Source organism: Trachemys scripta, chromosome 9, assembly GCF_013100865.1.
Source record: "Trachemys scripta elegans isolate TJP31775 chromosome 9, CAS_Tse_1.0, whole genome shotgun sequence".
NCBI classification, from domain to species: domain Eukaryota; kingdom Metazoa; phylum Chordata; order Testudines; family Emydidae; genus Trachemys; species Trachemys scripta.
Window position 1 is genome coordinate 47,103,218 of NC_048306.1, and position 27,778 is coordinate 47,130,995.

At 47.1% G+C, this 27,778-nt stretch overlaps 1 protein-coding gene across 1 annotated transcript; it reads left to right on the forward strand.

Moving 5' to 3' along the window:
- Nucleotides 1-697: 697 nt before the first annotated feature.
- Nucleotides 698-26,763, forward strand: ERFE (erythroferrone). Its single transcript, XM_034782033.1, has 8 exons — nucleotides 698-1,556; nucleotides 10,162-10,284; nucleotides 11,091-11,184; nucleotides 12,665-12,888; nucleotides 15,219-15,327; nucleotides 18,810-18,900; nucleotides 22,256-22,331; nucleotides 24,818-26,763. The coding sequence occupies exons 1-8, from the start codon at nucleotides 1,362-1,364 to the stop codon at nucleotides 24,914-24,916; spliced, it is 1,011 nt and encodes a 336-aa protein (XP_034637924.1). The 5' UTR covers nucleotides 698-1,361; the 3' UTR covers nucleotides 24,917-26,763.
- The last annotated feature ends 1,015 nt before the right edge of the window (nucleotides 26,764-27,778 follow it).

Consider the following 27,778-nt stretch of genomic DNA (forward strand, 5'->3'; position numbering starts at 1 on the left):
CCAGATTTTCCTTTGCTAATGAGTGGAGCAGTCCATGCCCACCTCAGACATGCCCATCCTATCCATAGCTAGCGAGGCACTGGCAGCTGGATGCTCAGGATGGCCCATAGAAGGGTCTGAGGAGCTCAAGGGGGAAGTGATGCAGCTCCTCCAGTTAGTAAGTGGTGCAGTCAGCTGTCCCAAGCAGGAATACCCTATGGTCCTGCTGAAGCTTTGCTGAAGAATCACTTGCATAAAGCATGCAGAGTCCTGGATGGGGTTAGTTCTTCGCTGGGCAAATAGGGGCCATTGCCTCTCAGGATGAGCTGGTAGCTCCAGCCACTGCAGCCACAGTCAGACATGCAATGAGGGTCACTCAGATCACCGTGGGCTGAAAGGAGTCTAGAGGCTGCTGGCTGGGGATTTGCTTCAGTCCTCTCGCCTGTGGCCCTCTCTGTGAAAATTGCCTTGTACTTAGTGTGATTGGAGCTTCTGTGCACCTGTCCCTGGGTTCCCAGCTGCCAGTCTCTAGCTCATGGAGCCAGAGGTTGGAAATGGTTGCACCTAACACTTGAAGCCAGGAGGGGGCTCTCTGGCTCCCTGGAGTGCGTGCGTGAGGCAGTGCCTATGAGGCGGGGAATTCAAGCTCATTAAAAGGAGTGGATGTAAGCAAGAATATCAGACCGAGACAGCCAAGGTCTGCTGCACCAGAAGCAGTGCCCACAGAAACCCAGGGAGAGAGAGGGCAGTGCACCAGTCATGGGTGTCTCTCATGAGCCACAGATCCCAGCCAGGGCCAGGCTGGAGTGAGAGCCACCAGCAGAGAAACTGGGCATTCTCCTGGCCCCTCCAGCTGTGAAGGGAAGGAGCACATGAGAGCTGCTGGGAAGAGACTGTATTTACAGCTCCAAAGGCAGCCCAAGAAAGGAGGCAAGCAAGGGAGATAGCCCTCTCCCAGCTGGACTCAGCCCCAGCTGGTGGGTTTTTAAGCCCATGCCCAGCCTCTTGGTCCGAGCTCTCACGAGCGGATTGGAGCAGGGAGTACTCTGAAGTACAGGGACATTTCTCTAAGGGATCCTTGAACCTACACAATGTGCTTTCCTCCCACAAAGTAGGACGCATTGCCCTCTCCTCAGGCCAGGTGGCTCAGCTGTCGAGTACAAGCCAGCTGTTCTGCAAGGGCAACCCATCTCCTGAGCTGGTGCTGATGGGAGGACAGGCCTGACATTGCTGGAGTATCATCTCTTCCCCCAAACACGCCACTCCTAACAGGACACAGTCAGATTTCTTCTTGCTCTTACGGACAATGCCAGCTTCTGGGTGGCCATAGAAACTTTGGCTCCTGGAGAGAAAGGACCATCTCTTTGGTGCCGTGTTGAAGGATGGCTGGATCCCTCCCTGCCAGCCACTGGATCCTATTACTGTGTGTGGGATTCCTGGCAGTGGCCTCATGTGTTGGCTCAGTGGGGTCGGAGAAACTTGGAAGCAGAAGAAGCCGAGAGAAGAAATCCCAGTGGAATGAGTATCCCACAGGCCAGGGAAGAAGCAGCATGCCTTTGCCAGCCTCTAACAACCCGGTAAGCACTTATTCTACCAGCATCTAGTTGTAGGGAATTGAGCACAGATCTAAACTCAGAGCAACCAAACCAGGAAAGTGGGTGATGCACAGAGAGTGTAATTTCTGAGCTGAGTGAATGTGATTGCAAGTAAAATCTACTCAGGGAATTTGAGTTGTGTGATGACTTTTTTTTTTTTTTTACACACACACACACACACAGAGTGGGTAGCTGGGGTGAGGGGTAGGGATGGTTTTGTACTTTTTCACCTTTGGGTGACTACGCTTGTTTATTGTCAATGAGCAACTGACTTTTGCAATGAGAAAGAATCTAGCACACTGAGGGGACCAAACCAAATGCTGTGAAAGCAAGCCTACTGGCTCATAAAACGTTAGCAAGTGCCCCAAATCTTTTCCAGTTTTGTCATAAATATTTTGAAGAGCAAACATTTTCTCAGCTCTGTTGGAAACATACAATCACTGAGTTTGTCTTGCAGCTTATAGGTTACAGCTGATCAACTGTGTCACATAAAAACTGCAGTGGGATTGACCTGTGGTCCACCTGATGAGGAACCTGTCTCCAAGTACAGATACTCCAGAGGCAGGGGCAAGAATCCTCATAATGGACAATTATGGAGAGACAGTTTCTTCCTTTCCCCAAGCAGTGACAGCTTATATCCTGAAACATTAGGTTTCAGAGCCCTTCTAAAATTTTGCAGGTTATCTAATGTCACCGTTGATGTCGTTCTGATTAACTGTACAACCATCTAATCCTTTGTTCAATTCAGCTAAGCTTTTGGCCTCACTAATACCTTGTGGCAATGAGTTCCATAGATAAATTGTGCAGTATTCAAAAAAAATCCTTTGATCTTTTTTTATATTGGTAGCTTTTCACTCGCACTGACTGTCCCTTTATTCTTATGTTACAAGAAGGTAATTGTGAGTTCCTGGTTGACCATATCTGTGCTACTTTAAAAACAAATCCAAATGCAAGGGTGATGTGCAAAGGTGACTGTGTAAGTAGGTTTGTGGGAGGTTAAGATAATATAATTTAACCTGAGGGGCCAGGAGAAGGTGTAAATTATCCCAGTTTAGACTCTAGTCCACTACCACCAAATTTGCCTCAATAATTTGCTAACCCACATTCCCACGAGTGCAGACAAGCTCCGAAGGATAAAACTGAATTGCTCTAAGAGGAATCCTAAACTCCAGCCCTCACATATTCTGTCCTTTTGGAGTAGCTGACGGACCAGGAGGCTCAGTCCTTACCTGCCCAGAAATCCCTTCCACTTATCTGCTCAAGCAGTTATTAAAGGTGCTATTGCAGGGTTCAACTCTCTCCCAGATGAGACTGCTGCTCAGGAGAATGAATTTCCCACCCTCATTCCTCTGCTCTCAGATCAGGGGAAAGACAGAAGCTGTGTCCAATAGTTTGTGAATGGGTGGAAAACTTATGGCTAGTGATGCCAGCTGTTACTGTTTGACAGGGGTATTCTTTTATATCCCACCCGACCCCCAGGGGCCTTCTTTGGCATCATTCCAACAATGTGCACTGCAATGGGCTAGGGAGATTCGTAAATACCTTAAGTTGGGTGAGCTGCATAGCTGGGGAAGCCCAGCTAGGGCAGCTTTGCAAATCAGTCAGCACAGAAACACATTAGCTGCTTAAAAAATGTGTGGACCTTGGGGGCTCTGCCAGCAGGTCCTGCTCAGAGAGGCCGGGAGAGTCCAAAGTGCTGCACCATCAATCTGGAAAGTGCCCCAGCTCACTGTGGATGTAAAGGCAGGCAAAAAGGGGGCCAGTTGTGAGGCTAGCCATACCGATGACTTGGGATCTTCAGGCTATTCAAAATTAGCAGCAGCAGTGCACAGAGCACTTGTTTAAAACACTGGGAACATAATACACTGGAGTCACCGCAGTGGTGTTTTATAGTGCCGCTCCAGGAGTGCACATTAAAAATTCAGCTTCCATGATCATTCAGGCCTGTTCTTACCCAAAATTAACTTGCAGCAAATCTCAGTGCGGGCCTGTTGGGTATGTAAACTTGGAAGGATTAGGATTTTATTGGCAAATGTCAATAAATGTTGATTTTTGCCATACACGCGCAAACCAACAAAAAAGTATTTCCATTGATGATCACTGACATTTACAGATAGGCAAAGTAAGAAAAATGCTACTTGAAAAATTATTTTAGTTTTGATTTAAGGATATTCACATTGTATTGTTTGCCATGGGATGTTAACAATTTGTCTTTTTAACAGTTATAAAGCTTTAACTTTTGGAATCACAATGTCTGCTGGCATTAGCAGACACCCCTGCCACAATTTTCTGCAAATGTGGACATTTAAATTGATAGGTTTCAGAGTCCACACATTTAAATTGATAAAACTCTAAACAAATGGTTAAAAATAAACATTGATATTATCCCTCAAAATTATAAACTGAGTTCTGCCCAGCCTAATTATACACTTGGGCAATCAGCCTTTGTTACATCTTTTTTCTAGAGCTCTTCTGCTTCTCACTCACCAATTTGTAATCCTAGAGGGTTATAAGAAATAGGCAGGATGGATTTGTCAAGAACAAATCATGCCAAACCAACCTAATTTCCTTCTTTGACAGGTTTAGTGGATAGAGGGGAAGCTGTAGACATGATATGTCTTGATTTGTAGTAAGGCTTTTGACACAGTGCCACATGGCATGAGCAAACTATGGAAATGCTGTCTAGATTACCATAAAATGGGTGAACAACTGGTTAAAAGATCTCAATCAAAGAGTAGTTATCAACGGTTCACCATCACCCTGGGAGGGCATATCTAGTGGGGTGCTGCAGGGCTCTGTCCTGAGTCTGGTACTAGTCAATATTTTAATGGATGTCTTGGATAATGGAGTGGAGCATGTGCTTATAAAATGTATGGGGGACACTAAAATGGCACTTTGGAGGACAGGATTAGAATTGAACATGACCTTGACAAATTGGAGAATTGGTCTGAAATCAACAAGATGAAATTCATTAATGACAAGTGCACAGTACCACACTTAGGAAGAAAAAAAAATCAAATGCACAACTACAAAATGGGTAATAACTGGCTAGGTGGTAGTACTGCAAAAAGGGTTATACTGGATCACAAATTGAATATGAGTTGACCAGTTGGGAAAAATGCTAATATCAGTCTGAGATTATATAAGCATGAGTGTCATGTAAGACATTGGACGTAACTGTCCCATTCTACATGGCACTGGTGAGACCTCAGATGGAATAGAGACTCCAGTTCTGGGCACTACACTTTAGGAAAAATTAGGACAAACTGGACAAATTTAGACTAACCTGACCTATGAGGAAAAGCTTTAAAAAACTAGGCATGTTTAGTCATGAGAAAAGAAGACTGAGACAGACTTGATAACAGTTTTCAAATACGTTAAGGGCTGTTATAAAGAGGTCAGGGATCAGTTGTTCTCCATCTCCACTGAAGTAGTAATGGACAAGTAGTAATGGACTTAATTTGCAGCAAGGGGGATTTAGGTTAGGTATTAGGAAAAGCTTTCCAACTGTATGGGTAGTTAAGCTCTGGAACAGGCTTCTAAGGGAGGGTGTGAAATCCCCATTGTTGCAGATTTTTAAGAACAGGTTGGACAAACAATGTCAGGATGGTCTAGGTATATGTGGTCCTGCCACAGCGGTGGGGGCTGGACTTGATGACCTCTTGATGTCCCTTCCTGCCCGACATTTGTATGATTATGTTGATCTGTAGCTGGTGATATTTTGAAGATGACTTTTGTTCGCTTGGAATAGATGGTAGACCACTATTATTTACAATACATATTAAAAAGCACCTCAGCTAGGCTATAGGTGCCTCTGCCACCAATGGAAAGTACATTAGGCTCTGGTTGAATTGATTGCCAAGTGCATTACATAAAACTACACAAAACTTATTTGTCAGGCCCATGATTTTCCAATGAGGATGGGAGTTTTTAGGCAGTTATTTCATAAATTTCAAAGCCCAAAGGGACTCATTTATTCTGATCTCCTGTATATCTGGGGCCATTAAACCTCCCCTAGACACCCCTGTATTGAGCCCAATGACTTTAGTTAGACTAAAATGGTTCAGTCCTCAGGAGACTAACCTGCTGTGTGCCACAGGCAGAGAACAGGTGAGCCCCAGCTGCCACCAGTGCTGTAGGCCCTCACAGTTGCAGGGAATTGATTAGGTGAGATGTGCCTTTTAAGTGACTGGACATGTCATTAAGTGACTGGCAGTTCTCTAGCCATGCAGTGTTGTCAACCCCTTTAGGGAGCAACCTTCCCTCTAAGACCCTTGACACTGGCCAGCGGCTAACAGTGCCTTCTCCACTTGGGCTTCTGTCGGTCCCCTCCTTTGGGTGGATGGAGGGATTCTGCACTACTAGCAGAACTAGTGTGACTAGTGGCTATCTGGAAGTCCTGCCTGCATCTCCCACTGGTGTACAGTTCCCTTGCTAATGAGCAGGTGGAGAGACATGGCAAGTACAGCAAATGGAAGATCTCTAGCTGCTCCTGCACTGCCCTGGCACCTTCCCACAACACCCTTGTGTGGTAGAGATGGGGGAGATGGGGCAACAGAAAAGTTCACTGACTGGCCCAAGGGCACACAAGAAGTGCCTGGCAGTGCTGAGATGGTACCTAATTCTTCAGATGCTTATGCTGTGGATTTTTGTACTCTGCTTGAAGCCTAATAAACTGTAAACTCCCCCACGCCCGGGGAAATAACACACATGCAACGTGAGAAGGGACTTGGAAGTGACAATGGGCAGCAAGTTAGATGGCACCAATGTAGCCCATGCAGTTGTATTGTGCAATGGTGTATGGAGATGTCTCTGGTCTAGCTCCTCAGCTGGTGTAAACTGAACTAATACTGCCTGGAGACTCATGCTCTTGCTGTCCAGCACTGTGAAGGCCAGCAGCAGGCTGGGTGACCAGAGCACAGCACTGGGACTCAGGAGATCTTGGATCTAATCCACACAATGCTGGTGGCTCACTGTGTGATCCTGGACAAGTCACACAGCTTCTCTGTGCCTCAGTATTCCCATCTAATAGAAATGAAACCTCAGGCATGTTCTCTTCCCTTCAGCCATACAGCCCTCCAGACTCTATGGACCAAGTGTGAGTCTCTCATCCAACCATGCCCCTAGCTTACTAGAGGGAATCCCTCCTAGGGGATAGGAATCCCTCCTAGCCACAGTAAGTACGCTGTGTCATTGGTGGAGCAGAGGCTTCTCCATGATACCCATCACACCTGGCAGGAGGTGGACCACAGTAGCTGGTCTGCTGGAGCCTGGTCCTCTGGCACCTGCCAACACTGCTCGGTAATCTTCCAGAGGGGCTGCTGCTGAGGGCCTGATGTCCTCTCTCCCTTCCCCCAGAACTCATTGATTTCAATGAGAGGTAGGCAGCTAGGCAAAATATCTTGGAAGAGCAGGCCTTAGCCCACTGCCTCTGCCACAATCACATCTGCTGTTGCAACAGCCAGGGAGAGACTAGGGCCAGAACTCAGACCTAGACATCTTGCCTGGCTGATCTTTGCTACAATGAACAACGTGCCAGTGTTATACTAGGGGCTTTATAAGCTTCATGGGCCAGACCCTGAGCTAGTGTAAGTTGACACTGACTTCAGTGGAGTGGTGCCACTTTACACTAGGGGAGCTCTGGCCTTATTTGCCACGTGGGTTATGGATAGGGTGACCAGATAGTAAGTGTGAAAAATTGGGACGGAGGGGGGGAGAGGGGGTAATAGGAGCCTATATCAGACAAAGCTCCAAATATCGGAACATCTGGTCACTCTAGTTATGGCTACAATGCAGTCAGAGGCTTGACTGTAGCATGTGCAGACATACCTGAGCTATCTCAGATCTAGCTAGTGTGAGTAACATAGAAGTTGCAGTAGCACAGACAGCAGCATGTAAGGACATACCCAGAGTCCCATGCTGAGACAACGTCACTGCTATTGTTATTCACACTGGCTAGGGTATGGCTACACGGGCTGCAGTCACACCTCTGACTGCAGCGCAGATAGACCCAGACAAGAATTAGAATCATAGAATATCGGGGTTGGAAGGTACCTCAGGAGGTCATCTAGTCCAGCCCCCTGCTCAAAGCAGGACCAATCCCAACTAAATCATCCCAGCCAGGGCTTTGTCAAGCCTGACCTTAAAAGCCTCCAAGGAAGGAGATTCCACCACCTCCCTAGGTAACCCATTCCAGTGCTTCACCACCCTCCTAGTGAAAAAGTTTTTCCTAATATCCAACCTAAACCTCCCCCACTGCAACTTGAGACCATTACCCCTTGTTCTGTCATCTGCCACCACTGAGAACTGCCTAGCTCTATCCTGTTTGGAACCCCCTTTCAGGTACACCTCTACCTCGATATAACGCTGTCCTCGGGAGCCAAAAAATCTTACCGTGTTATAGGTGAAACCGCGTTATACTGAACTTGCTTTAATCCACCGGAGCACTGCTTTACCATGTTATATCCAAATTCGTGTTATATCGGGTCGCATTATATCGAGGTAGCGGTGTAGTTGAAAGCAGCTATCAAATCCCCTCTCATTCTTCTCTTCTGCAGACTAAACAAACCCAGTTCCCTCAGCCTCCCCTCGTAAATCATGTGCTCCAGCCCCCTAATAATTTTTGTTGCCCTTCGCTGGACTCTTTCCAATTTTTCCACATCCTTCTTGTAATGTGGGGCCCAAAACTGGACACAGTACTCCAGATGAGGCCTCACCAATGCAGAATAGAGGGGAATGATCATGTCCCTCAATCTGCTGGCAATGCCCCTACTTATACAGCCCAAAATGCCGTTAGCCTTCTTGGCAACAAGGGCACACTGTTGACTCATATCCAGCTTCTCGTCCACTGTAACCCCTAGGTCCTTTTCTGCAGAACTGCTGCCTAGCCATTCGGTCCCTAGTCTGTAGCAGTGCATGGGATTCTTCCATCCTAAGTGTAGGACTCTGCATTTGTCCTTGTTGAACCTCATCAGATTTCTTTTGGGCCAATCCTCAAATTTGTCTAGGTCCCTCTGTATCCTATCCCTACCCTCCAGCATATCTACCACTCCTCCCAGTTTAGTGTCATCTGCAAACTTGCTGAGGGTGCAATCCACGCCATCCTCCAGATCATTAATGAAAATATTGAACAAAACCAGCCCCAGGACCAACCCTTTGGGCACTCCGCTTGATATCGGCTGCCAACTAGACATGGAGCCATTGATCAGTGCCTGTTGAGCCCGATGATCTAGCCAGCTTTCTATCCACCTTATAGTCCAGCCCATACTTCTTTAACTTGCTGGCAAGAATACTGTGGGAGACCGAATCAAAAGCTTTGCTAAAGTCAAGGAATAACACATCCACCGCTTTCCCCTCATCCACAGAGCCAGTTATTTCATCATAAAAGGCAATTAGTTTAGTCAGGCACGACTTGCCCTTGGTGAATCCATGCTGACTGTTCCTGATCACTTTCCTCTCCTCTAAGTGCTTCAGAATTGATTCCTTGAGGACCTGCTTCATGATTTTTCTGGGGACTGAGGTGAGGCTGACTGGCCTGTAGTTCCCCGGATCCTCCTTCTTCGGTTTTTTAAAGATGGGCACTACATTAGCCTTTTTCCAGTCATCCGGGACCTCACCCGATCGCCATGAGTTTTCAAAGATAATGACCAATGGCTCTGCAATCACATCCACCAACTCCTTTAGCACCCTTGGATGCAGTGCATCCGGCCCCATGGACTTATGCTCGTCCAGCTTTAGCATCAACTACACCTTGATTAGTATTTACTTCTTGGATCAATATTTTGATATTGATTTCGGCATCAGCCAATGAACATACGTGGTTACATCACGGACTGTCAATACCAGATGATCCAACAGGGAAGCCAGAGCATGGTATCAATGAGTTCGGTGTGATGACACTTGCTAGGTGAAACAGGAGTTGTGTCACAGATACAGGAACAGTCTAGGGCAGCAGCTGACAAACTGAAATTGCGGTAAAGACTTAGCACTTCACCAAGATGCTGATTTGTGCTCTTGTGAAGTTTTAAGTGGACCTGTGTTAGCTGTAACTCACCATACCTCTCCACTAATGCACCATACCTCCCCCCACCCCGCCCCGTGCAATGCACCAGCACCACCGGCCCATATGCCTACAACCTACCCCCACGCTGGGCTAACATTCATGGTTGCAAAAAGCGCTGTGGGCTGTTTAATGACCTCCGTTTACATCCTCTCCAAAATATGCGCCCCAGAAACACTGCTGCTGCTGGCACTGGGTTAGCGCCCACCCAGAGAGAAGCATGCCCTCTACAGAGTTTCTTTGAGTCCAGAGTTTTTCAGAGGTCCCACAGGTAGCCAGGTTCCCCATGTCCTGCATGCTGTGAGACGGGCACAGCTCCTTGGCCAACAGCTAAGGCAGTCACAGCGATAAGGAACTCATTAACACTCTGGCAAAGCACAGGCTGGTTTCTGGCTGCTGAGTTCCTGCCCCTGCTATGTAATGGGAGTAGCGATGAAGAACGGCACCCACCTGTGTCTGAACCACCCAGCAGCCCGCAGAGCTGGTTACTGTCACTTTCTGTGTTCTTATTCTTTGATCGTCCTACAGGAACCCCTTCCTGAGCAGTCTCGCAGCATCGACCCCAGGGACGCCTGGATGCTCTTTATGAAACAATCAAACAAAGGAGTGAACAGCAAGAAACGGGACAAAGGCAAATCAAAAAAATTCAAGGTATGTATTCACATCCCCGGTGTGTCTGCACAACCCACCCCAGGGAGCCCCAGCTCAGACTCGTTGCACCCCATCCCACACAGCGATCCCAGGCCTGCTGCACCGCCACCCCATGCAGAAATCCGAACTGTGCCTGCTGCGCCCACCCTACACAAACATCCCTGGCACTGGCCCACTGCGCCCCTCCCGTCACAGAGCTCCTGAGCCTGGGCCCATTGTGCCCCTCCCCTCACAGAGCTCCTGAGCCTGGGCCCACTGCGCCCCTCCCCTCACAGAGCTCCTCAGCCTGGGCCCACTGCGCCCCTCCCCTCATAGAGCTCCTCAGCCTGGGCCCACTGCGCCCCTCCCCTCCCAGAGCTTCTCAATCTGGGCCCACTGCGCCCCTCCCCTCACAGAGCTTCTCAGTCTGGGCCCACTGCACCCCTCCCCTCTCAGAGATGCTCAGCTTGGGCGCATTGCACCCCACCCCACATGGAGAGTCCTGGCCCAAGCCTACTGTGCCCCCAACCCAGAGGGCCCACAGCATCCCTAGTGTAACAGCCCTGCTCCTTCTGAGCCCAGAACAGACTGAGGGGGTGGGGCTGAAAACAGTGACCAATCCAGCAGAGATGGCCAATCCTGCTTAGATTCCAGCACAGAGTTCAGAACAGGCAGGTGCCCTTTCAGGCAATGGGAAGGGGAAGGGTGCCAGGATGTGGGTGACTAGAGGCTGGCACTGCGGGATGGAGCCATTCTTATTGGATCTACACTGGCTGGCTGTGCCCTAATTTGAACTGAGTAGCTCTGTGCTCTGTCTGGGGTTCCAGTTTGGCCTGCCAGGCCCACCAGGTCCCCCCGGCCCTCAAGGAGCCCTGGTGACACCAGAAGAATTGCTGAAGGACTTCCGGCTGCTGCTGAAAGGTACAGTATGAAAGCCAGTGCATGGAGTGGGCTGAGTGCGTCTCCACAGGCACTTCAGCTGGGCTGGGAAGGTGGGTGCCCCATGCTGCAGGGAGTGTGACACTGAAGAGACAAGAGCTCATGTCCTACTGGGGGGGCAAGGTCACCTTGTGAAGCTGATCTCCCTCTCTCAGGGCTGAGGTTAAGGAGAGTAAGGGCTAGTCTACACTGCAATGCTAAAGCGCTGCTGTGGCAGCGCTTTAATATGGCTTGTGTAGTCACGGCAGAGTGCTGGGAGAGAGCTCTTTCAGCGCTCTAAAAATCCTCACCTCCACGAGTGGCGTAGCTACCAGAGCTGGGAATGCAACTCCCGACACTGGTGCACTATCTACACTGGCAGCCTGGCTTTTCACACCCCTGAGCGAGAAAGTTGCAGCACTGCAAAGTGCCAGTGTAGACAAGCCCTTAGTGGTTGCTGTCTAGTGCATATGGGGAGTCGACCCCTTGGTGGGTGCAGGGGCAGTAAGTTGGCAGGCAGTGCTGCTTAGCCTGCCTGCCCAGACACAAGAGCCAGGTAACTGGAGCAGGGCAGAAAGGGGTGTATGTCTGGGGTGGTATCTTACTCCCTCTTACATGGGTGCTCAGCTAGACAAACTCCAGCCCCAGGAGCAGCTTTACACTTTCAGTGTATCAGTTATTTCGACATAATTTTCCAGAACAGAGTTTTACACTCACACATCAGGACATGACTAACTACAACCTCAAATGTGCACTTTGTCTAATATCACAAATAATAATTGCTAACACACATCTTGGTGATGAGGTACTTATTTGTCTGTGTTTGTGTGGGCGGGGTGTTAGGGAAGTGACTTTAGCCCCAATCCAACCTCCGTTGCAGTCTTTGGAGATGTTTCAGAGTAGCAGCCGTGTTAGTCTGTATCTGCAAAAAGAACAGGCGTACTTGTGGCACCTTAGAGACTAATGAATTTATTTGAGCGTAAGCTTTCGTGGGCTACAGCCTACTTCTAACTGCAGTGGTAGGTGTGTACTTGTGTGGTGAGATTTGTGTGTGTCACAACCTCATTCCCTGTTTATCTCCAACACCTCAGAGGACTTCCCATTAGCTTTTTGGCTCAATACTTAAGAATCAAACTCAGCAACAATAATTGGGAACCCCAGAGAACTAATAGCCCTTTCCTGGCTCCATGACTGCAATGAAAACCAATGGGAGCATTCTCCAACAAACCTCACTGCTGCCTAAAATGACCAGGACGAAACATTTGCCTGGATCAAGCACATGAAGCAGGGATGACTGGCATTCAGTCTATCATGATGGTGCCAGCTTGCTGGGTTTTGACTAGAATTCACACCAGTGTCCATCCTGCTTCCATTGACATCAAGGGGCATTTTACCATTGGCTCCAATGGGAGCAGTCATTTGTGAAAACCCTTTGTACATCGGTGACTCTTAAAACTGGTTCTCTGGGGGGGCGTTCTCTCAGAGGTGGTAAAAGAGCGGGAGAGGATGAGCCTGAAGGCCTGTGAAGGTTGCCAGGAAGGTGAGGAAGAGGAGGAGAGAGGAGAAGATGACATCTTGGCACTTGTTGCTGGTCCGTTGGCAAAGAGTAAGCCACAGCATCGAGTGGAGGCAGCCTTCCACTGCCGAATACGGAGAAACATTTCCATTGAACGGAGATCCCTGCAAGAACTTCGGATCTATTACATAGTGAGTGGGGGAGGGAGTTTGCCATGCTGGACTGGCAAAAATGCAGATTCAGCAACACTGACACGTTTCCCGAATTTGTGTTGGTTTTGCCAAATTGTTTTGGTCAAAAAACAAACAGTCCAAAAATTGTCATTTTTCTAAATGAAACGTTTCAAATTGTTGGCTCAAAACACCTTTTTGTTTCAAAATTTTCTTTAATTTTATTTTAAAAACCCAACAAAAATGTTTTTAAATGGCTGGAATCAAAATGAAACATTTCAATTTTGCCTAAATGAAATATTTTGTTTGACCTGAAACAATTTTTTTTCTACTTTTTGATTTGCTGAAACATTTCATTTTTGGTTCAGCCTGAAATTGCATCTTTTTCCCCCCAATTTTTCAGAATTGCCAGTGAATTAAAAAAAAATCCATTATTCTCACAATTATATTCCCAGCATCTGATCTCTCCGAGGAAGGTGAATATAACTTCAATCCAACCCCCACAGGAGTCTCTGGGGAGATTCCCATTGACTTCAATGAGCATTGGATCAGGTCCTGACCTCCCAAATGCACCTTGCCATTTGTGCCATATTATAGGTGTGTGTGCCGGGGTGGGGGTAGGGGGGGTTACTTCCTTTGAGCCTCCTAGCCAATTGCAGGCCAATTAAAATCCCTAGACAAACTTTTATGTACCAATGGAGATAAGGTTGAGTACACATCAGTAACTTAGGATACAAAAATATTACACGGATGTTATTTTTAGACCCAAAATAAGCATTACAGACCAGGAAATTCAGAGTTAAGGTTAAACATACATAAAATCTAGATACAGTAGAACCTCAGAGTTATGAACACCTCGGGAATGGAGGTTGTTCGTAACTCTGAACAAAACATTACAGTTCTTTCAAAAGTTTACAACTGAACATTGACTTAATACAGCTTTGAAACTTTACTATGCAGAAGAAAAATGCTGCTTTTAACCATCTTAATTTAATGAAACAAGCACAGAATCAGTTTCCTTACTTTGTCAAATCATATTTTTAATCTTGTTAGATCTTTCCCTTTTTTTTAAGTAGTTTACATTTAACACAGTCCTGTACTGTATTTGCTTTTATTTTGGTCTCTCCTGCTGCCTGATTGTGTACGTCAGGTTCCAAATGAGCTGTGTGGTTGACCGGTCAATTTGTAATTCTGATGTTCATAACTCTGATGTTCTACTGTATATTAAGACCCGTAAATGCAGTTAAGACACCCAGAACAACCTTAAAAACTCTGCTCTATAATGATGCCATATACTACACATAGAGTTAAGAATCATGCGTTTTTTTTCCACGATTTCTCCTCATAGTGTCACTACAACCCAGAATTCCCTGCCCTGAAGAATTTACAACCTATACAGACAAGACTAAAGGAGTACTATTATCCCTATTTTCCAGATGAGGAAGAGACAAAGAGAGATTATGCAGCTTGCCCATGGCCACATAAGAAGTCTGTGGCAGAGCTAGGAATTGTACTCTGAGTAGGGTTGCCAATTTTCTAATTTCTGAAAACCGGACATTACAGAAGTAAAGCCGGAATCTCCCCCCTCCACCTCATCCCCTGAGGCCCCGCCCCTGCTCCGCCCCTTCCCCAAGGCCCCCACCCCCATCACTCGCAACTCTCCTCCCTTCCCCTTCCTTGATCTCGTCCCTGCCCTCCCTCCCCCCACACAACTGGGCGCTCTCTACTCCGGGGCTAGGATGGGAGCCTGCCCGCCCACGGGATGCAGGTAGGAGATGGCCCCAGCTGAGCAGGGGCTGGCATGGGTTGATGACCCAGTGCCTACTCCCTTGGCCCCCCCACCTGTGGTAACTGGACTTTTGGTGTCATCAGTACATGTGACTGGACACTGTACGGGTCCCCTTTCAACCAGACTTTCTGGTCAAAAACTGGACACCAGGCAACCCTAACTCTGAGCTTTCCAAAGTCCTTCACCAGCCATCCTACCTTTTTAATCTACTGATCAAAATTTGCTTGCAGGTATTATTTGATGAATAATTCTGAGTAACAAACACATTTGAAAACAATCATGGTCAGACGTCAGATAATCTGTGAACAACTAGAGAACAAGACAAATTTTCATATACGTTGTTAGGCCTAGTCTGTACTTAATAACTATGGCAGTAAGAGGCCTAGTGTAGATACAGTTATACTCTGCGTGCTGCGATCACCCTCTGCTTGCACTGCAGACACAGTGCATGTCTGTTTCCTAAGGGGATGCTGCTAACTGAGCGCCCATCTCCTAATGCAATATGTAGAGTTGGGATGGTGTTTTGCAGTGTGTGCAGTCTTGCCTTTCTCTTTGTTATTAGCCTCAGAAAGAGGGGGTGTTCCATCGAGGCCTGGGGCTGAACCTGACCAGCGGCCAATACACAGCACCTGTTGCAGGGTATTACACCTTCACCGCCACCTTGCACATCGGTAAGCTTTCCTGCTGCCTGGCACACAGAGCTGGCCTCCACACAGGGCCAGCTCTAGATTTTTTGCTGCCCCAAGCAAAAAAAATTTTGTCTGCCCCCTCAACACACACACACTACACCCTCCTGCCACCCCAGCCCTGGGTCACTGGTAACTCGCTCCCAGGGCGGGTCATTCCGCAGGAATGTTGGATGTGCACAGAACACAGACAGGATTGGTTCCCATATGGTTACAGAACTGCAGTAAAGTGGAACAGTTTTCAGCTTGTGTGATTGAAGGTTATCTGGATGCATATTATAAGACTGTCCTACATAAATGAGGAAAAGTTGAGGTACCTTTATTATTTTTTTGTTCCATTCTTTGTTTCTATGGGGAATTTGCCAATGCAATATCACTGTCTTCCTTTTAAACAAATAAAACTAAAACTTAATAATAAATAATAATAATAATAATAAAAGCAATGGCCGTTGAAAATAGCAATTCCAGTCCTAATAACCACTGGGAAGCATTTCTTGCTCAATTTATTCTACTTTTTCCTACAGCAAATTACAGTGGATCAGTATATTTGATTTGGGAGAAATGAAGTAACAGCTGCCCAAATTGAGCTTGAGAACGCCTGAATTTTGAGGGTGTTCAAATCTGGAAGGCAGGTGCTGGATTCCCTTTCTGAATATTAGCTAAATCTGGAAAAGTCAATTTCTGCTTCCATGGCTCAGAAGTGTAAATCCTTCTATGTGCCTGGTACTGTATCTAAAGCTACCCAGTCTAGTAGAGCCTCCCCTCCCTTACTTTTCATTTTAAGTTCTAGTGGGATCCACGTACCTGCCTTGCTAGGCTTCAGACAGAGAGGTGCAATGTCCATTTAGTCCACCCAATTCTTTCTTTGGGGGAGAGCCCAGGGCTGGGGCGGCAGGAGGTGCGGGTGCGGGTGCCGGGGGGGGGAAGAGCCCAGGCTGGGGCGGCAGGAGGTGCAGGTGGGGGCCAGAGCTGGGGCAGCAGGGGGTGTGGGCGGGGGAGAGTCCAGGGCTGGGGCAACACGGTGGTGCAGGGGGAGCCCAGGGCTGAGGTGGGGGGTGGCAAAAAACCTAGAGCTGCCTCTGTCCCTACCATGTACAGCAAGCTGCAGCATGAGGTTTCAGTTCTACACTCCTTTCCCCTCCTTTTCCTGTTAATTGTGGCTGAGGGAATGCTGGGAAATGTAGTTCTTTCCCTGCTCCGGGGCTGGCTCTATAGGCAGGGAGCTAACCAAGGAACTACAGCTCCCAGGGATCCTTGTTGGTTCTCAGCTCTCATGCTGGATTCTTGCGCCCCTGCAAATTTGCCGCCCCAAGCACATGCTTGCTTTGCTGGTGGCTAGAGCCGGTCCTGCCTCCACAGCATGGCGATAATCATAGAATCATAGAAGATTAGGGTTGGAAGAGACCTCAGGAGGTCATCTAGTCCAACCCCCTGCTCAAAGCAGGACCAACCCCAACTAAATCATCCCAACCAGGGTTTTGCCAAGCCGGGCATTAAAAATCTCTAAGGATGGAGATTCCACCACTTCCCTAGATAACCCATTCCAGTGCTTCACCACCCTCCTTCAGGTAGTTGAAGGCTGCTATCAAATCCCCCCTCACTCTTCTCTTCTGAAGGCTAAATAAGCCCAGTTCCCTCAGCCTGTCCTCATAAGTCATGTGCCCCAGCCCCCTAATCATTTTCATTGCCCTCCGCTGGACTCTCGCCAATTTGTTCACATCCTTTCTGTAGTGGGGGGCCCAAAACTGGACACAATACTCCAGATGTCGCCTCACCAGTGCCCAATAGAGGGGAATAATCACTTCTCTCGATCTGCTGGCAGCGCTCCTACTAATGCAGCCCAATATGTCGTTAGCCTTCTTGGCAACAAGGGCACACTGTTGACTCATATCCAGCTTCTCTTCCACTGTAATCCCCAGGTCCTTTTCTGCAGAACTGCTGCCTAGCCATCCGGTCCCTAGTCTGTGGCAGTGCATGGGATTCTTCCATCCTAAGTGCAGGACTCTGCACTTGTCCTTACTGAACCTCATCAGATTTCTTTTGGCCCAATCCTCCAACTTGTCTAGATCACTCTGGACCCTATCCCTACCCTCCAGTGTATCTACTTCTCCCCCAGCTTAGTGTCATCTGTGAACTTGCTGAGGGTGCAAATCCTTCTCATCATCCAGATCATTAATGAAGATGTTGAACACTACTGGTCCCAGGACTGACTCCTGGGGCACTCCGCTTGGTACTGGCTGCCAGCTAGACATCGTGCCGTTGATCACTACCCATTGAGCCCGACGATCTAGCCATCTTTCTATCCACCTTAATTCTTTAACTTGCTGGCAAGAATACTGTGGGAGACCATATCAAAAGCTTTGCTAAAGTCAAGGTGTATCATGTCTATTGCTTTCCCCATACCCACAGCGTCAGTTATCTCATCATAGAAGGCAATCAGGCATTGGTCAGGCATGACTTGCCCTTGGTGAATCCATGTTTACTATTCCTGATCACCTTCCTCTCCTCCAAGTGCTTCAAAATGGTTTTCTTGAGGACCTGCTTCATGATTTTTCCAGGGACTGAGGTGAGCCTGACTGATCTATAGTTCCCCGGATTCTCCTTCTTCCCTTTTTTAGAGATAGGCACTATATTTGCCTTTTTCCAATCGTCCAGGACCTCGCCTGATTGCCACGAGTTTTCAAAGATAATGGCTAATGGCTCTGCAATCACATCAGCCAACTCCCTCAGCACCCTTGGATGCAGTACATCCAGCCCCATGGACTAGTGTATGTCCAGCTTTTCTAAATAGTCCTTAACCTGTTCTTTCACCACTGAGGTCTGCTCACCTCCTCCCCATACTGTGTTGCCCAGTGCAGCAGTCTGGGAGCTGACCTTGTCTATGAAGACTGAGGCAAAAAAAGCATTGAGTACTTCAGCTTTTTCCACATCATCTGTCACTAGGTTGCCTCCCCCATTCAATAAGGGTCCCACACTTTCTCTGACCTTCTTCTTGTTGCTAACATACCTATAGAAACCCTTCTTGTTATTCTTCACATCCCTTGTTGCAACTCCAATCGTGGTTTGGCCTTCCTGATTACACCCCTGCATACTCGAGCAATATTTTTATACTCCTCCATAGTCATCCTCCAGGACTCTTTGGGACAGAAACCTTAGTGGCATAAATAAGTGTACCTCCATTGAAGTTACTGTGCCAGATCCTCTGCTGGTGTAAATCAGCATAGTTCCACTGGAGTCAACATACTGTGGGTATGACTTGATGTAGTTCCACTGACGATCATTTGGCTACACTAATTTACACCAGCTGAGACCCAGACCCAGCTATTCAATCAGAGCATTCAGGCTGGCCAGCTGTGTGGGCATGTCTGGCTTCCCTGGGGGGCTGAGCCCTAAGGCCTTTACAGGGGGTTCTGTTCAGAAGGGGAGAACATCTCATCCCTGTCTCATTAGCTGTTCTGTGTTTATAGTTCATGGAGAACAACAGAAGAAAGGGCAACAGCGTGCGAGAGATCGCCTGCGGGTACTGATCTGCGTCCAGTCTCTGTGTCAACATAACATGTGAGTGTGCCTGGTAGAGGCATGCCCTCCCTGCTAGCACAGCCAGACTTCTTTTAAATGTAAAAACTGTTTTTCTCTCTCTCAGCCCAGAAGGTGAGTTCACAAAAAAGAGGGGCCCACAGTCCATAGGGCACACAGATCATGGCATCACTATGGCTGTTGGGAGCTGGTGAAGGATTTCCTATGTAGGGGAAATCCCAGGGTGGCCTGGAACCTCTGTAGCTGCTTCCACACCATCCCCTTTCTCATCTCTCAGAGTAGGGGATCTGGCTGGGAGAGAGAGATCCTGTTGGGGGTATCCCTGCACCCTGGTGATTCCTAGCTGCCTGAATAGCTTCTGGGGGCCTTTGATAGCTGGGTTTAAACTAGAGCAGCCTTAAGGCTGATCTAACATAGACTAGCAACTGGCTTGGCTCCCAGATCAGGTGACATAATGTCAACTTTGTATGTCCTTTATGTGCCCCAGTCCTGAACTGCATTGAACACTGCACTGGACTGGTGCCTGTAACTGGAGTATCATCACAGGTACCACTTGTCAAAAAAATGTCCATGGAACAGTTTTCCACCAAAAAAATGCAGTTTCATCAAAATCCAAATGTTTCACTGGAATGTGTCAATTTCGATGACATGTTTGAAGCGAAAAAGTTGAAATGACTTCAATTTTCTCGTTTCATTTGGAGAGTGTCAAAATGGTGTTCATTATGACTTTGATTCATTTTGTTTTGATTTTTATAGTATATCAAATGTTCATTTACATATATTTAATATTTTAATATCATATAAACATCAAAGCAAGGTGACTTGACATTCTCAAAATTAAATGTTTTAATAATTTTGAATGGAATTTTTTTTTTAAATTTTCATTCCACAGGACATTTTGAAATTTTAGCATTTTGTTCTGTTTCAGAATGAATGTTGTTGTTTTTTTAAATCAGAATTGCCTGTGGAATGGAAATGCCAATTTCAGCCAGCTCTAATCACAACCATGCTCTGTGGGCCTGTGGGATTGTCTACATGGGGACTCTCAGGAAGGTTAATCTGAATGAACTTTTAAAGTGGTTTCTCCTGTCCGTGCAGGAACTCCACCTCTCTGCGAGGCAGTAGCTATGTCAACAGGAGAATTCTCCCATTGACCTAGCGCTGTATACACCAGGAGTTAGGTTAGTTTAACTGGACTGCTCAGGGGAGTGTGAATTTTTTCACACCCCCAAGCGACTTAGGATATGTCTACGCTGTCCATGTCACAGCGCTGCATGGGCAGTGTAGTCACGCTTTATCACTGGGGGAGAGCTCTCACGGCGATAAAAAAAAATCAAATAAACCCTCAAACGAGTGGTGGTAGCTTTATTGCCGGGAGCTGCGCTGTCTATACTGGTGTTTTTCAGCGCTAAACCTTTTGTTGCTGAATGACAAAAGTTTTAGCGCTGAAAGTGACAGCGTAGACATAGCCTTTGTTATACCGACCTAAGTTCCTAGTGTAGTCCGGACCTTAGATTCCCTCTGACTTACATGCATCTTACCAATGTGCAACTTAGACCACATCTGACTTTGGTCCCTGGATGCGTAGTTTATAGGGGGCCCTATGTGTCTGGTAGTCAGCATGAGAGTGATGGAGTATCGTCACTATAGTTTTGTGACAAAGAGCAAAAATATTTCCACAGCGCACACATTCTGTGCCAGGTACTGCTCACAAAACAGTGCCACAAACCAAGGGAAACAATAGCCCTGCAGAGTTGTGCCATTTAGTTATTTGGAAATGTTGTCAACCCCTCCTGGCTAATGTCAGCTGATCGCAGAGCTGGTCTATGCATGGGACCAAATTAAATTCTATATGCTGGTCTCAGCTAGAACTCTGGGTTGTTCTCCAGAAAAAGTGCAAAGTCCCAAATCTCTCCCCTCTGTATAAACAAATCTCACCTCCACAAGATGCACTGTAAAGGAGGCCAATTTTAGCAAGGATCATGCCAGAAGAGGCATGTGCATCTGTCATTACCATCTGAGGCATATACATACAGAACCCATGCATCTAGCTCGGCTAATAGCGTGCATGCGGGCTAAGATTTTCAAAGCTCCCTAGGGGATTTTACTGTCCAAAACCCATTAGGTTGGAAAAACCTCATCCATTCTCTTTCTATATAGCTCTCCATGTTATTACACATGTATCCCAAGGGTCTTTGCCTGCATAACTTCTACTGAAATGGGATTTTAATTATATGTCACTTTGTTAGGTAGAAAATAAAATACTTACAGTGTTCTGGAGGGACACCCTCTCAGTTAGAAAGGTAGGTCAGGTGCCAAGCCCCTTCCATCACTGGCCCCCTGCTGACACTGCCAGCATGAATGCTAACTTTAATGGCTGGCTTGTGCTGGCTACTAAGAAATCATAGAATCATAGAAGATTAGGGTTGGAAGAGATCTCAGGAGGTCATCTAGTCCAACCCACTGCTCAAAGCAGGACCAACCCCACTAATTCATCCCAGCTCATATTAGTGATCCCATTGCCATCAGATTGTAAGGACTTCCAGTCACAACCAGGGTAGGCTAGATGGCCATACACGGGGTCAGGAAGGATTTTTGCCCCAGGTCAGATTAGCAGTGAGTTGGGGCTTTTTCACCTTCCTTTGCAGCGTGTGGCAGGTCACTATCCAGGATTATCTGGAGCTATCTCATAATCATTTCCCTGCCATTGCAGGGACCGCGAGCACTGATGCACCTTGGGCCCTCCTAGTCCATTCCTGTGGCACATCGAGTCTCCTGTGGGCTGTAATACTTTTTTCTAATGTCTGTTGTTGGGATGAGTGTGCGGATGAGCGGGGGTGTAGGGAACCAGTAATATACAGGTCAGAGGGGGTGATCTGCTGGTCCCTTACAGCCATAAACTCTATGACCCTCTGTGAGCCAGTCCTAGTGGGAAAAAGCACTCTATCCCTAGCCTTTGTTTGCATAATAAATTGATGGATGGGATGAACCCTCCAGAACATAGCTGAGATAAATACATCAACATGGGGGCGTGAGAAGGCCTACTGAGCCTCTGACCATGCTGCACCTACTCCATGGCAAGAGGCTGTCAAGCACCACGCCACCCCTGGGACCATTCTTGAGGACTATACTTGGTTTGGTATTTTAAACAAAATTTAGAATTAAATGTAAATAATGACACAGAGGGTGATGAGCAGCTTTGCAGAGAGGAGACAAGTTTGCCAGGGCATTGTGCAGTCCTCCCCTTCTCTTTAATGTCTGGACCTGGGGATGGGGAGGCAATCACTCTCTCTTACTGTAGATAACTGGCTAGTAGGTGAATTCTGGGTTGTACATGGATTGCCTCAGTGCTGACATTGCTGTTTCTTGTCTTCAGTTCTCTGGAGACGGTGGCTGGTTTGGACAGCAGTGAACTTTTCACCATCTCAGTCAGTGGAGTCCTGTACTTACAGGTAAACATGAGCAAACTAATGAGGCCAAGGGGTATTCCTTATGGGCAGACCCACCTCGTGCAGTGTGCTATTGACATGAGCATGCAGCACAACTGGGCAGCTAACTTTTCACAACAATAACTCTACCCACGGGGGGCCAGGCAGCTTTGTACAGCCCACACTGAAGTCCATGCTATTTTCAGCATGCTAGCTAGCTCAAAGTAAACAGGAGTATACCTACCCCATCTGTAATCACACCTCTGATTGCATTGCAGACATGCCCTAATTGAGCACATCCATTCCCAAGTGCAGCAGGAAGTCACTGTGGTTTACAAGCTCTTCAATGCAGGAAGCCATGTCCTTTTCTACAGAAAGCGCCCTGCATTGTGGGTGCTACTGGAACCAACCAGTGAAGATGACAGGCACGTGCTTCTGTGCTGGCTTTCCTCTGCAGCTGGGCAGGAAGTTCATTCCTCAGTCTGACTCTGCATCATTTTTTAAAACCAGCCTCAATAATACTGGCATGATCAGCCTTCCATCTCTCTGGGGGCTGAGACCCAGAACGTCAAAGCTATCCGATTTAAACAGGATTAAGCACTTAAAGATCTTTGAGGATGTAGACCCGAGTCCCTCCAGTGATCTGCCACAGTACAGCAGGGTTTAGTCTTTAGGGTGTCCTTGCCTACAGTCAGTGGCTTATAGCAATAGAACCAGCCAACTACTCTGGTACTACAAAAACAACAAGGAGTCTGGTGGCACCTTAAAGACTAACAGATTTATTTGGGCATAAGCTTTCGTGAGTAAAAACCTCACTTCTTCGGATGCATGGATATCCTTGGAGTACTCTGGTACTATATACCGTATATACTATATACCGTAGTCCTAATTCCCCCGTGCCTGGCAGCTTGTGTAGTCATTACCACCTCTGTAAAGTGCATGTAAAATGCTACTATTTTGATTGGGTAAATGCCTGCATGAGGTGCAGGACAATGGGGAAGCCAGCTGCCTAAGGCACCTCAGGGATAATGCACATAGCACTGATAGACCAACGCCCACCATTGGCAGACACCCATTACTAAAGGGTAGAGCTTTCGCACTGCACTGTTTTAGTGTTTCCCAATAGAGAGGGACACAGATCAGTCACATTCAGATGTTTGGTCTCAGCCCAAAGGGTTTGGTTTTGAAAAGGAGAACGGATAGTTTAGCAAAGCAGAAAAAGTAAGTTTCTACATTTCGGTGGGGCTACTCATGTTTGACAGCAGTCTTCAGTGCATTGCTCAAGTGGGGCTGGAGCGTGTACAAAATACACAGGATATGCAAAACAGCAGAGTCCTCATTATAACCTTAACTTTGGCATTTCCCACTTAGTAACATCCTGGTGGATAATTCGGAACCATCCTACTTTGGAGATTGGTTGAGCCCTGACCCAAACCAGCATGTGCTATTGGCTTGTAGCAGCCTGTACTGGCTGCAGCACTGTGCAAAATGAGCTTAGCATTCCACCTGGCAGCCCTGCCCACTCAGCCATGGCAGGGCCTACTTTGTCTGTGGTGGGGGAATTCTTCCTCCCCTTCCAGGCTTTTTACAGTGCCCTCGATGCGGCTAGCATGCTATATATAAACACTGCACACTAAGTCCAGGCTCTGACTCAGGCTTGAGCCCAAGCCCACACACAATCTGACCCAGGTTCTATGACCTTGCTAGAGAGTGGGTCAGCCCAAGTCCTACTGTGTCTCAGGTCTAAGCCCTGTAATTTTGCACTATGGATAAAGGTCATGTCCCAGACCCAAGTCAGAAGGTCTGCATTTGCAGTATTACTGTTAGCATAGCTATGAGTCCAGCACTTGTAAACCCAGGTTTACAATGGTGTGGGAACACTCAAGCATGAGCTTGGAAACAGTGTGTCCACCAGTCTGGCTCCCACCACTCTGGAGTTAGTGGTGCAGCATGACCATAGCCAGAAGGGCTGGAACAAGGGACAGAAACTGCCCCATGTTCTGCTTTAAGTGTAAAACATGACTCAACTTTAAGTAATGCATCACAACCTACATAACTAGGTAGGCCCTGCCCTAGAGAATGCCATGGCTGAGTGGGCAGGGCTGCCATGTGGAATGCTAAGCTCATTCTGCACAGTGCTGCAGCCAGTACAGGCTGCTACAAGCCAATAGCACATGCTGATTTGGGTCAGGGCTCAACCAATCTCCAAAGTAGGATGATTCCGAATTATCCACCAGGATGTTATTAAGTGGGAAATGCCAAAGTTAAGGTTATAATGAGGACTCTGCTGTTTTGCATATCCTGTGTATTTTGTACACGCTCCAGTCCCACTTGAGCAATGCACTGAAGACTGCTGTCAAACAGACGAGTAGACCCACCGAAATGTAGAAACTTACTTTTGCTGCTTTGCTAAACTATAGATCTGCTGCATTTACATGACACACTCCTCTATGTGCTGATTGTGGCAACCTGGGACTATTTTCACTGTCACTCTCATTTCTCCCTTTCAGGCTGGCCAGTATGCCTCAGTTTTTGTAGATAATGCCACTGGATCATCCCTCACTGTTCGAAGTGGCTCGGATTTCAGCGCTGTTCTTCTGGGGGTGTGAATGGTCTCAAACCACCTGCCCTTACACGCTGTAAGCTGAATTGGTTTCTTCAGCAAAAACCACCTTAATTCTCTCCCACCCACGCACAGGGAGCAAAGCATAGTGAGGTCAGGAGCAGCAGTCTCTACAGATTCTGCTTGTGCTGCAAAACCCAGCCACCAGCCACCATACTTTGCACAAGACCTCAAGCATCCAAAGATGATGGAGAGCTGGAAAGAAAATTGGAAGCATGAAAATAGGAGGACTCACTAAATCCATCCCCCTTTAATTTAATTTATGGCCAGATTTTGAGGCTTATTTTACATGGACAATTATAATATGGCTGACTTCCAAAACCAGACCAAGTTTTATAAAGGAACCCCTCCCCCCAATCAAGCACGAATCCTTAGGAAAAGGTGATTTGAAGAAGCCTTCACCCATAGACTAGCACTTTGGCAATTTTTTGCTGTTCAGTTTTTCAGCAGCCAAAGCCAGATTATGTATATAGCTCTAGCTTTCTTATAGCTCATCAGTTAAGGTTTGCTATCAGCAGGCACTGGTACTTGGAAGTTAATTTTCAATGCAGAGCAGTGTCCTGATAAGGCAGCAGACTAGTTAGAACGTGAATTACTATCCAATGATTTTCCACTTCCTAGGCACTGTGTACTCGCATCACCACCCCATTCTCTGCCCATGGCAGAGAGCCCAGTCAATGGGTGGTGGAGATACTCACCATTACGCCTGGTTTTAGTCCCGATAGCGCAGTCTAACTCCGATTAACCCAATGGGACTACGTGCATAAATAAGGGCTGCAGGAATGGGCCCTAAATTAATAACAAAGGCAGGGAAAGAAAAAGATGCAGTCTCATTTCTTAGTACCATGTACTTAATTCCTGAGCTCCTGCCAGAACTTCAATGAGATATCCTAGAACTACACTCAGCTCCACCTTCATGATAGCAGGACAAGGGGCTCAACTCTCTCTGAATTTTATTTTTTCCCCCACCAGCAAAGCTTTTCCAGTCCTGCTAGAGGAACTGCTTTCACAGCAAACTCTCCTTTCAGGAAACAAAGTTAACTTGGACTAGGGCATTTGCTGTTGGCAGCATTTTCACAAAATCTTTCAGGAAAAACCTACATATGCTGCCCTTTACATAAAATACTAGCGCTCTCTACAAACCAGCTCATATCATTCGCTGATTAGAAAACTGTAAGTACCTCTCTACTGCAATAAAAGACCAGCAGCATGGCTGCAGCTGGCCCAGGTCAGCTGACAAGGCTCAGGCTGTGGGGCTTAAACTTGCAGTATAGACATACAGGTTCATGCTGAGACTCCATGAGGAGGGAGGGTCTCTGAGCCCAGGCTCCGGCCTAAGCCTCAACATCTTTGCTGCAATTTTTAGCCCCACAGCCCAAATCAAATGACCTGGGCTCCGAGTCTCAGTGCTGCGAGTTTTTCATTGCAGTGTAGCCATACCCTAACTGTTGTCTTAGAAAAGCTTTACAAGTCTCAATTTGGAGCCCTGGTAACATACAAAGTAGGACATAAGCCCCAAGTTCAAAAATTTGGTGCTTTCAGCTTTTTATAGTATATAGCAACTTACACACCAAATTCCTGCAGTCTTTACTCTAGCTGAACTCCCACTGAAGTTGTGGAGAATTCAAGCCTGAAAGCCCTTCTCTTTACTAGGAAAAGAAGTTGTGTTCTTACCACGTGGTAAAATCCTAGTGAACACAGACCATGTTGTAGCTTTCACACAAATCAGCAGACCAAGGCAAACATCAGGGTTCCCCATGGCAGGTCAAAGTAAGATCTGAAGGACACTGCCAGGGCTTTACTGTTTCATACAAGTATCAGAGGGGTAGCCGTGTTAGTCTGAATCTGTAAAAAGCAACAGAGGGTCCTGGGGCACCTTTGAGACTAAACAGAAGTATTGGGAGCATAAGCTTTCGTGGGTAAGAACCTCACTTCTTCAGATGCAAGTAATGGAAATCTCTAGAGGCAGGTATAAATCAGTGTGGAGATAATGAGGTTAGTTCAATCAGGGAGGGTGAGGTGCTCTGCTAGCAGTTGAGGTGTGAACACCAAGGGAGGAGAAACTGCTTCTGTAGTTGGATAGCCATTCACAGTCTTTGTTTAATCCTGATCTGATGGTGGAACTGGAGCTCAGCAGTTTCTCTTTGGAGTCTGGTCCTGAAGTTTTTTTGCTGTAAGATGGCTACCTTTACATCTGCTATTGTGTGGCCAGGGAGGTTGAAGTGTTCTCCTACAGATTTTTGTATATTGCCATTCCTGATATCTGACTTGTGTCCATTTATCCTCTTGCGTAGTGACTGTCCAGTTTGGCCAATGTACATAGCAGAGGGGCATTGCTGGCATATGATGGCATATATAACATTGGTGGACGTGCAGGTGAATGAGCCGGTGATGTTGTAGCTGGTCTGGTTAGGTCCTGTGATGGTGTTGCTGGTGTAGATATGTGGGCAGAGTTGGCATCGAGATTTGTTGCATGGGTTGGTTCCTGAGTTAGAGTTATGTGGTTGCTGGTGAGAATATGCTTAAGGTTGGCAGGTTGTCTGTGGGCGAGGACTGGCCTGCCTCCCAAGGTCTGTGAAAGTGAGGGATCATTGTCCAGGATGGGTTGTAGATCACTGGTGATGCATTGGAGAAGTTTAAGCTGAGGACTGGAGGTGATGGCCAGTGGAGTTCTGTTGGTTTCTCTTCTGGGCCTGTCTTGTAGCAGGAGGCTTCTGGGTACACGTCTGGCTCTGTTGATTTGTTTCTTTATTTCCTTGTGTGGGTATTGTAGTTTTGAGAATGCTTGGTGAAGATCTTGTAGGTGTTGGTCTCTGTCTGAGGGGTTGGAGCAGATGCGATTGTACCT